The sequence below is a fragment of the Lepidochelys kempii genome, chromosome 4 (assembly GCF_965140265.1).
Source record: "Lepidochelys kempii isolate rLepKem1 chromosome 4, rLepKem1.hap2, whole genome shotgun sequence".
NCBI lineage: Eukaryota > Metazoa > Chordata > Testudines > Cheloniidae > Lepidochelys > Lepidochelys kempii.
The window spans coordinates 116348011-116359666 of record NC_133259.1 but is presented as its reverse complement, the minus strand read 5'-3'; the positions used below and the strand labels follow the sequence as shown (position 1 = coordinate 116359666).

The following is an 11656-nucleotide window of genomic DNA, read 5'->3' as shown; positions in this document are numbered from 1 at the left end:
TTGTGGGCTCCATGGGCATCTAAGTGCTCCTGATGGGAGGATGGAATCCTTTACTGTGGTGACAAAATGCTACATTAGACATTTCACACCTACTCTTTCTCAAGGGAATAGTCTGACTCAGGACAGACCCATTGCCACATATGACATTCAAGCTCTTGTAACTGATGGTAGGGGACTTCACAGCACTTTCACAAAGTCCTCCAATGTCCTAAAGTGGGAGCACAATCTTCCTCGGCTGAGGTTCAGCCTTGCACAAGTTTAAAAATGTTTGTGCTTTTCCCTTGCTAATAATGCCATTCAAAAGAGTGGGTGGGGTGTAAGAGCCACTTTCCTTCCCTATCCAGTAGAGAGAGGGTTAGATGCTGCTGGTTAGATCCTTGACCACACGGGGTAGTGCTCACAAAAAAAACCCACATGTAAATTGTTCATTTTGCCAGCCATTTAGCTTTTAAAGATTAGGAAAAAGGGGATTTTATATATCCACAGTAAAAGATGCACCTACATATTAACATGGGCTTAAAAGGCCAAACTCAAATTGTGGTTTAAGTAGTTACAATTCCATTGATCTGCACCAGGTATATCAGAGTGTTTTCCTAGATTTATGGAGGAAGTGAAACTTCCAACAGAAAGTTTCAGATTCTGAACCAAGCTAGGTACATCTTACAACAATCTAACTTATTACCAAAAATGCATAGTAAAGAGAGTTGTGTATACAAATTGTTCATACAGTTGTTTATACAGATTAAAGACTATATAGAAAAATAAGGCTAGGGATGTGTTGTTGTTTCAATTAACCTTCAAATCTCTTATTGCCAGAACAGAAAGTTATTTTGAGTGAGGTTTCTTTTTCAGTTTTTGTCTCTTCCGTAAACCCAAAAGACAGCCCCCATTTTAAACACTACCCCCAGCTTATTCAGGAAGCATCTATTACAATGAAGTATAGTGGTCACTTGAAACAAAAGCTGAAAAGAAAAAAAACAGAACATTCTGTGGGTTACTCAAATGAAAGCAGCAGTGCATATTCCAGCTGGCAGTTCTGGGTCATCTTCTTTCTGCCTCTTCTTAAGTGCCAAGTAATAGATGTTGCCAGCAGGCCTCATTGGGACCCTATAAGAAAATTACACAAATGCAGCACAGAACAACAGATGAAAAGATTAGTCACTGTATCCACAGATAGATTACAAGTGCTGGTAGAGGTTGTTTTTCATTAATACTTTTACTAAGCATAAAGGTGCTGTCAAGGTTCCTCCCCCACTCTGAACTCTAGGGTACAGATGTGGGGACCTGCATGAAAAAACCTCCTAAGCTTATCTTTACCAGCTTAGGTCAAAACTTCCCCAAGGTACAAAATATTCCCCCCCATTGTCCTTGGACTGGCCGCTACCACCACCAAACTAATACTGGTTACTGGGGAAGAGCTGTTTGGACGCGTCTTTCCCCCCAAAATACTTCCCAAAACCCTGCACCCCACTTCCTGGACAAGGTTTGATAAAAAGCCTCACCAATTTGCCTAGGTGACTACAGACCCAGACCCTTGGATCTTAAGAACAATGAACAATCCTCCCAACACTTGCACCCCCCTTTCCTGGGAAATGTTGGATAAAAAGCCTCACCAATTTGCATAGGTGACCACAGACCCAAACCCTTGGATCTGAGAACAATGAAAAAGCATTCAGTTTTTTACAAGAAGACTTTTAATAAAAAATAGAAGTAAACAGAAATAAAGAAATCCCCCCTGTAAAATCAGGATGGTAGATATCTTACAGGGTAATTAGATTCAAAAACATAGAGAACCCCTCTAGGCAAAACCTTAAGTTACAAAAAAGATACACAGACAGAAATAGTTATTCTATTCAGCACAATTCTTTTCTCAGCCATTTAAAGAAATCATAATCTAACACATACCTAGCTAGATTACTTACTAAAAGTTCTAAGACTCCATTCCTGTTCTGTCCCTGGCAAGAGCAGCATACAGACAGACACAGACCCTTTGTTTCTCTCCCTCCTCCCAGCTCTTGAAAGTATCTTGTCTCCTCATTGGTCATTTTGGTCAGGTGCCAGCGAGGTTACCTTTAGCTTCTTAACCCTTTACAGGTGAGAGGAGCTTTCCCCTGGCCAGGAGGGATTTCAAAGGGGTTTACCCTTCCCTTTATTTTTATGACAGGTGCACACAACAGCAAGGAAATTTTCACAAGCTGAAGTATCTTCTACATTCTCCCCTTTGCCTCATTGTAGGTATTTTTATTTGCTGTGTATCAGGGGATGATTTCCAAATTGTATCAGAGGAATTGTTTAGTGGTTAGAGCAGCAAACTTGCGTTCTGCTCCAGGCTTCATCTCCCTTTGACTCATTGTGTGATCTTTGGCTAGTCCTTTAACCTCATTTTACCCACATATGGGTAGCTAAATGAATCTTCACTCTCTCCTCAGATTTCAGGAAGCAGAGCAGGGAGTGACAGCACTGATCTGTTCTCCCCCCCACTCCCCATGCTCTAAAACTGCAACTGGAAGAGTGCAGGGAGCACAGATTGAAGCTCTTATCCTGGAACTGCACCACTCAGTATCTTGCTGAGCATCAGAGGAGTGTTATGTGTTGTGAGTAAAGCTACAATTTTGTCACAGAGGTCAGGAAGCCCATGACTTCAGGGAGCTGTGAGGTACCTGTGCCCCCCCAAACTCCAAGCTGCTGTGGGCAACCCCCACTGTCCCCAGAACTCCTGGCCGGAGGGACCCCACAGCTCAGAGCCACAGGTGAAGGGGGACACCCGAAGTTCCCAGCCAGGCTCTCAGCAGCTGCCCAGTGGCTCTCCATTTTGTCATGGATATTTTTATGAATAAAAAATCCATGAATTTTTCTTTATTGCCCGTGACCTGACCCTGACTTTTACTAAAAATATCCATGACAAAATATTAGCCTTAGCTGTGTGCCTAATAGGGTGCCTAGCTACACACGCACACATCTTCAAAAGAACCCTGCAAAATGCCTCATGTGCCTCTGAATCATCTGGTTCTACAAAATTGGGGCAGATCTGTCACTGAAGTGTCCAGGTGAGCATAACTCACTGAGACGAGAGGCACAAATTGAACGCTTCCAGAAGTAGTAACAGGACAAAAAAAAAAAGATCAAATGTTTATTGCATATTTACAAATTATCTGACACCGGACAGAATAAATACCTACAGTGTCTTATTTATATAAAGTATGGATAATTCACATCCCTTTTTCACCTGTATAATAAAACTGTTTAATATTACACACATACTATGAGTTAATGCTTACAATAGAGGAAACTTTTCCCTCATTAAAAATATAAATTGCTCTTTTTAAAGTTATCAAATTAAAACACCAGACTCCTTTATTTTAGGATAGAGGTAATACTTACATCAGAAACTTTATCTGATGATGCCACCATGCCATTTGAATGGATTATTGTTTTGGAGTGGGGTATCTTACAGAACAATCAGAAAGACATGGTCCTTGACCAAAGAACATCAATCTAGATTATCTGCAAAACATATGGAATACATCATATGAGCAAACAAACACACAAGCAACAAATCTGTGCGATGCACTGAATGTTTACAACTTTTTTTATTTAAGAAATGAGGGGAGGGTCTCAGAAGGCAGGTGAGATGTGGAGGCTTGAGTGTATGGTATTCTGTTATGGAGGAAAATTAAATAGTCCCCAAAGAAAAAAGACCAATCAGTGCACAAGTGTTTATTATGTGCACACGCATGCACGCACACACAGTAATACAAACTCACAAAATACTGCACGCTAAATTCCTCTACTTCCAGCATATTTAATTCAGATTCTCAATAAAAAAGGGGTTTCCAGACACACAGGAACCCCCTCCTGGAAGATTTAACTGGGTTAACTCAACTTCTTCATTCCCGGCTCCAAAGTCCCAATCTTTTTGGAGTGTCCCAAGGGAAAACCTCCTCCAGCATTAACCTTGGAGACAAAACTTTGCTTGAAAAAGCCTCTACTGGAAAGTAAAACCTGTAATAGAGTAAAGTCTCTGGGGAAAAGTCATTACACTGAACTGTCTAAACAATGAAAGCAAAGTACAAACAATTCACGCATGGACAAATTCCTACTAGTACAGCACCTCAATTAGGCCAAATAAAATTCCTTATGTATGAGTGGAGGTACCTGCTCTCTTTACTTTTAGGTCCCAGCTAGCTGCTCTGTCACCCATACCATCATTTCCCCCCATGAACCCACTTTAATCCATGGTTATTTACATGTGCAAGAGTCTACCAGAAAACACAGTGGTATTGTTTAAGAATAATTTAGCCATTCTGTAATTAAATTTGAATGGATAATTTATATTGTAGACACCTTGGGGAAGGGAAAAGGTCCTTTTGCTTTTCTGTCAAAGACCATGTTATACCTACTGAACGGGGCACCAATAAATAAGAACAGTCACAAGATGGAGTTATTGGGCAGGTTTCCTGTCCAAAGGGCAGGGGGGCAAAACTAAGATGAGGACTTGTCCTTTGTCATTTTAATCTTCTGTTTCTGTATCAGAGAAAGTGCATTGTATTTTGAACTAAAGGCAAATAATCTCCCCACTGTATTTTCCACTGAATGCATCCGATGAAGTGAGCTGTAGCTCACGAAAGCTTATGCTCAAATAAATTTGTTATTCTCTAAGGTGCCACAAGTACTCCTTTTCTTTTTGCGAATACAGACTAAGATGGCTGCTACTCTGAAACAAGGCAAATAATGTTGTCTAAGTTTGGGATATTACAGGTGCTTTGTTTCTAAAACAGTATTTTAATAGGAAACAATCCCTGATGTCAATTTGAGATCTCAGTCCCCAATCCTGCAAGGTGCTGACTCTCTCCCAAGAGATATTGACCACCTCCAGCTTGCACAGAAGTCAATGGGGTTTTAGACATCTCAGCAACTTGCAATAGTGATCTTACACAGTAACCCCCCCCCCATTTTTTTGGTCGAGTATCATGATGCTTTTTAAATTCAATTAAAGTATACTGTAGAGTTAGAACTGAATGTCCAGAGATATGCTGGAAGACTGTACACACCCCCATTGCAATTAAATAAGGAGATGGTATTAGCCTCCAATATTATGTGTCTCACCCATCATACATAGAGATGGTCAAACTTTTTCAAAATTCACCATTTTGATGAAACTTTTCAAAGAAATTCCAATGAAAAGCCACAGGATGAATTTTTTGTCAATGTTATGAAAACTGCATCTCATTTTTGACCAGGTCTATCAGAAAAATAGACCTTTTATTACAGAAACATTTTAATATGCAGTATACTATATTTCCCCCCATTCTATACTGTTACTGCTCACACAATATCATTTTTTTTTGGGTATAATTTAACAGTGTTCTTCTTATACACAGGGGCCAACACAGTACCCTTTACTAAGTGTGAATACTCATGTGAGTAAAGGTTGTAATATTTGACCCATAGTACATGCTCAGTGCTGCAGACCAGATCTATAAAAACGATTTTAATAAAGGAAAAGACTACTATTACATTATAAAATTAATAAAAGTACTTCTACTCAGTGTTTATCCTGAAAAGCCCTTACTTGTATGAGTAGCCATTACTCTTGTGAGGAATCACTTTGATATCAATAGTATTACTCACATGAGCAGGAATTTTGCAGCATTGGGTTCATTAACTAATTAATCTTCAACATCCTTGAAACAAGTTAAGTATCCTCATTTTACAGTTAGGAAAACAAAATCTGACAGACGACATGATTTTCATAAAAACAAGTAATACAGACACCTATGACTAGAAGTCATTTCTACAATAAGATGCAATTGCAAAGTTCTGCCAGTAAAACATCATCTAACGTAGATTTTAAAGAACACCCTTCACCTTTATAGCTGGGTTGAAAGCAAATCACAATTTTATGCTTCATATTTACATGTCACATCAAATGTTCTTGGAGGTTTTCAGTGAGCAGAATCCATCCCAGAATTGTACCTTCAGTTTTCCATCATGTTGTAATTTCTATAAGTCCTATGAAAGTAGAACCTAACAGTGCACTCTCCTTCAACTCACGCTCCCCCCAAAAGGTTATATAGGAGCAAAACTTCACAAATACTTTCTGCTGAATATAACATGAAAAAAGGCTCCAGAAGTTGTACACAGTACATTCTGAGCCTTCCAGCCATCAGGAACTCTGTGACTGTGACCAAACAAGCGTCCTGACTTATTCTTCCCTCAAATGCCTATAGCCGCCATCCTGGTAAAGACTTTTGCAAGAACCTAGAAGACCATATCATCATACACATCTTTCCCATCCTAGCTATTTTTATTTTCAAACTTCAGAGCAGAGGAGTGTAATTTACAGCATTAGCTGAAAGGGTATATTGGTTTACGCTTCAGGGTTAAGGAGAATATAAAGTGACTGCAATTTATTACTTTAACACAACAGCTTATGAAACACAACCACTAGTTTTACATGATTGAGTTTACCATAAAACAGCCATAAACAAAAATAATTATATTCAGTAAATCATTTAATACCAGTCATATTTTATGTGTTTCTGAAGAAAACCCTTTGAACACAGAAGGCTACCTAAAAATAATAAAGACTTTGGAAGATATTCGTGGAAGAGGGATGATGTTTGTTAGCATTTTCCCATCTTTTCAAATCTTAAATTTCACTCTCTGTAAAAAAAAAAAAAATCCAAAACAAGCTTAGATTTGGAGAAGTGCACATTGCAGTAAAAGCTGTATTTTTTTCTCTGTGTACATACATACCTGTAGCTATACAGATAAATATACTCAGTACATTTATTTGAATCTCATATACATAATGCATTTATATGAATTTGATCAGTTATCAAAGCAAATGTTCAGTGTATTCTTTTAAACACTGCACAAATGTTCTGAACATGCACTCATAGTTCTCCCATAGTGCTTTTCTTTAAAAACAACCAATGCATTAAATTTAATCAAAACAATTCTAATAAAACATTGTAGCTAAGATCTGAATTGCTCAGAAGTAGGGAAATTCCAATCTAAGGATCCTGTTACAACTTTACCTTTGCCATACTGCATAGTTCCAATTCAGCAAGGTATTTAAAGCACATGCCTAGCTCCCTCCATAATGAGTCCCATTGATCTTAATGGGAATACTCACATGTGTAATTTGGCATATGCTTAAGTACAGTAATTGATTGAATTGGGGTGTAATGATATGAATGCAGAAAACTTTACCACCGTATATAATATATTGTGTAGCTAACTGCACGTGCTCAATGGGACTTGTACAAATTATGGCTGCGGTGGGAAATGTAACTTGATATTTTAAATATAAATAAGAAAGAATATCCAAACTACAATGCTGTATTAACTTTGTTTTTGGAATTTAATATATGAAACATTCTCCTTCATCTTTCTGAAGCTCACATTTGGATTGCAAAAGCAAAACAACTGATGACAGGAGGCTGAGGGTGAGGGGGAGAATGTTAGTTTCTGGACCAAGGTTCCTTCAGCCCTCAAGACATCAGAGCCATTAAACAAGACAGTGTAAATGCCAGCTGCTGTTTCTTTGAAAGGATACAATGTTCTTCAGTGACAAAGCCACTCTTCTATAACAAGGTTAGATTGTTTTATGCATGTGTTGCTATGGTGAGAGAGAAAAGAGTTGATGAAAAATTGGATGACTACTTGTCTCACTGCAGAGAAAGCAACAGAAATTGAAGATTAATGTACTCTAGACCCATCGTATCTTGTACCCTATGCACTTAATATGCAATACTCAAGCATACAAATTGATACTTTCAACGTTCTGTAAGCCTTCAAGATGTAGAACTTAACAAATTACAAATTATTCTTTCATATCATTCAGCTACACACACTAAACCACCTGCACGAGTGCAGAAGGTGTTCTTGCCACTGCATTCCCTCAGAAATTTTGCCCAGAAAGTGGGAGGCAGCTTTAGTTAATAACTGGAGCACCACTAGCCAAAGCTGCTGAGGGGGCAGTATTAAATCAGCACTTGTAGGAGTTGACCTGTAATTCTCATAGTAATTTGAATTTCTGAAAATCCCAATTTATGGATACCTTCTAAAATATGTTTTTTTTTCTTCTGTCCATCTAGATATGAGGTTTTTATTGTGCTCTCTTAGCTGAGTCTAGCTGCTGTGTAAATTACAGACACTTACTTCCTTTCTCCCACTGCCTGAAACAGTAGCCAGAATGGTTTCTTTAAAACTATTTTTTATTTTCCAACACTGCCCTGTGCCAGTGTTGTCTCCCTTCAATATACATTACCAAAAATGTGTTCTGCTGATCATGAAGCAAGAATTGAGAAATTGCTTCCTGCCTCTATTATCTATTTCCACTTCCAGCTGTCTCTTGACTCCATCCACATGCTCTTAAGGCTCTTTCACTGCACTTCCTCTCTGCCCTCCCACATACAAGTGTCCTGGGTCACCCTTCCCACCTACCTCTCCAATGATCCTGATTCCGGACTATGTAGAGGTCCCCAAACCTCTTCCCCCAGATGCAGACTCCCTCCTGTTTTTTGAAAAGTCTCCCAGTTTCCCTCACATTTATTTTCATCACAAGATTGCCTCAAATTCCTCCCTAGCTGCCTCTGAAATAAGGTTCCTCACTCCATCCTCATCCCAGTTGTAGATTCCCTCCCACAAAATCTCTTAAGATCCCTCTCCAGTTGCCTCCCAGCTGCATTCCCTCCTCTCTCACACATCCTGGGGAAAGTTCTGCAACTAGTATAAAGTATCTTATCTCCAGAGGACAAGGGGTATGACAATTTACACCAGCTGATATTTGTATCGTTTCTGGTCATCGGAGGCAAGACTAGTGCAAGGGAACTTTTCACAGTTTCATATCTGATACAACAACAAACACCATATAGTTGTTTGTGCTAAGTATTCTGAAGGAAGAAAAAATGCTAGATTTTCATCCCAGATAGGCAAATGATACAGATGGAACAGTTAAATCAAATAACCACAATTCCAGCTACATTTTAAAGTACAATCACACATTTTATTTATGCCGGTGACAAGTACAATACTATTTGCAAAACAAATGATTGTAACTTAGTTTCATGCTAAACAAGCAGGTTTAAAAAGCAGCTACTTTTTGTTATTAACAACCTGACAACTGGTACATTTTAGATGTTCAATTCTATGCAACTGCAGAGTATTAACATGGTGCCAGTTTAAAGTGAGGAGCTACTGCTGGATACAAGTTAATGAAAATTTGGAAATAGAGCAGCGGTAAGCAAAGTAATTTGAATAAGTACTGGAGAAAAATTATTTTCATATGGAAATAATGCTCCCAGTTGACAAAAAGGGTGAAAAATTGAGCTGTTCTTTGCAAATATAAAAAAAATGTAAAAGATTTAATAACTACAGATGTTTCCATTCAAGGCTCTATGTGAATGTACTGTAACAAAAATAATAGTCTGTTATATATTAGTGATCATCTCACTGTCTCAATTTTTTTTGTCTTTGAAATTCAAATATGTAATAAAGCAACCATATCGTTCGACTGTTTCTGAAGTGTCAATGACTTCATATAGCCACTTAACATAGTACAGGGCTGCATAGTCTCACTTTATGCAAAACCCTTATTATAAGTACTTATTTAAAAAAAGAAAGGTGAGAAGATTCAGACATCAAGTTCAGTTGTGAGCAAAGGGAACCACACATCAAAATAGTCCTCAGGCCTCGGCTTTTAGCATATTGTAATTTCTATCACTAAGAAAGTATCCATAAGGCTAAATCCTAAAGGTAAAGCTCTTTTTGGAGTCAAGGGACATTTTGCTTGAGTTAAGGATTTCAGTATTTAACCCATAGAATTTAGAAATGGAGGAGACGACCTATTAGGTTAACTTATCTAAGCCATGGAAGGCAACACAGGATTGTTGCATACAGAACATTAAGGGGCAGATCTTGTCCTGCTGAAGTCAATGAGAGTTTTGCCATTGATTTCAATGAGGCCTGGATCTCACCCTAAGTATTTTGTTTAGTCTAGTGTCAGGTGACAAGCAACAGGGGTTCTATCAATTTGTCTTTCCTTAAAAGTTAATTTCAAAGTCTAACAGATCTCATTACCAAAAACTGTTACATGATATTCACCCAATTTTTTCCTTTCCTCAGTTTTATCAGTTCAGCTCTAGTTATAACCATTGAGACTACCCTAAAACAACTCTTTCCTTACTTGCTTTTTATACTTTACAAACACTTGAACATAGTTATAATATACCTCTATTGTCTTAAGAGTCATGCTATTCCTGTTTAGCGAATTCATTCTTTCTTCATACATCAATCACTACAGTCTCAAGAATTTTAGTTAAACTTCTCTGGACTTCCTTCTAGTTTATCAGCATCTTGACCTACCTCCATATAATAGGAGTGGTCTCATCATTGGTGCAGAGAGGGGGACTATTATCTCCTTGGTACATGATACCACTGCGTATATGCAACCCAACACACAGACTGGCTGTTTTGCTGTTATATTGCATTGCTGTGCATTATCACCTTTAGATCTTTTTCTAGCATTACTGTTTTCCAAGGATCTGTCCCCCATTAAGCATATGATGGTTGGGTAATTTTTTTCCAGGAAGATTAATTTTTCCAAGATGAACCTTGTTTCCTAACTTTCTATCCATACTTCTATGCTATTCAGTTCTGTGCACTTCTGTTCTCTCTAGGTCAATCTGCATTCTTTATTTGTCCTCAGCAAAGACATCTCAAATTCTAGCATGCCAGATTTAAAGGATATTGTGCTCTACCACTGATATAGCTAATGTACAGCTATGGACTTCATTATTACATGAATACATTTTAATAATTTTGTGTCTATATGGTGTCTATCCAGCAGTTTTCTAGCTGTTTCATAACACTTAGAAATAAACACGAAAATATTAAAATGTGCGCAAAAGCCTTTGGAAAAGAAAAAAAGTCAAGACCCTTTTTCTTGAAAGGAGCAAAACACTAATATATTTGTGCAGGATATCAAGAGCCTCAGAAAAGCAGAGGCAAAAATAAAGGCAGAAACTTTATATGCCAACATGCCTTAAAGATGCATGCCTACTAACGTGAGCTAGTACGTAGAATGTCAGTGTGATAGATGTGGATATGCAATAATGTTATGAACACTGGTCAGTAAGGGGAAGTTACTGTACACTGAAGTTTTAAAACTTTCCTGTATGAATGCACTGATTTAACTTAATAGGGGGGCTGCGGGAAGAACAAGCAAGACGGCAATATACAATGGTCCCAGATAAGCAACTTTGCAGCAAATATCCGGGTCAATTATGAGACAAGGGCATACTTCAAGTCTCCAGGTTGAAGTGACACAGCTGTTTTGCCAGGCTAGGAATCAAATGGGCTACAAACAGCTAAAAAGCTATTTGATTCCTGTGAAGGGGTCATTGAGTTGCCAAGGCTCTCCAGGGAGTGTCAGTGAATTCTACAGGGAGACAAATTGACAGAGAGAGGCTCTATGGAAGAGTCCCCAGGTAGAATATGTTTAAACACCTGGTAAGCTAGATGTGTGTAGTGTGTCCTATTGTTTTTAAGATGGTCTTCTCTTAATTGCTTTTGTTCTAAATAAATGATGCTTTGCTTTAAGGTGGCTTTTGGGTCACTGCTTACCACTGTCACTGTCTCAGAGGGA

At 38.3% G+C, this 11656-nt stretch overlaps 1 protein-coding gene across 5 annotated transcripts in view; it reads right to left on the bottom strand.

Annotated features, from left to right (window-relative positions):
- Nucleotides 1-428: 428 nt before the first annotated feature.
- The window catches only part of LOC140910764 (uncharacterized), a 39344-nt gene continuing 28116 nt past the window's right edge, over nucleotides 429-11656 (bottom strand). For 3 of the 5 annotated variants that reach the window (XR_012158727.1, XR_012158728.1, XR_012158729.1), the window contains 2 exons: nucleotides 3382-3504; nucleotides 429-1107 (listed from right to left, as the gene is read on the bottom strand). Coding sequence is in view for 2 of the 5 variants with exons in the window: in XM_073342551.1 (XP_073198652.1) it covers nucleotides 7614-7627 (14 nt within the window). In the remaining 3 variants the exon portion in view is untranslated. Of the gene's footprint in view, nucleotides 1108-3381; nucleotides 3505-3702; nucleotides 6667-7564; nucleotides 7628-11656 lie in introns of those variants that run through there. The other 2 variants (XM_073342551.1, XM_073342550.1) reach the window with 2 other exon arrangements.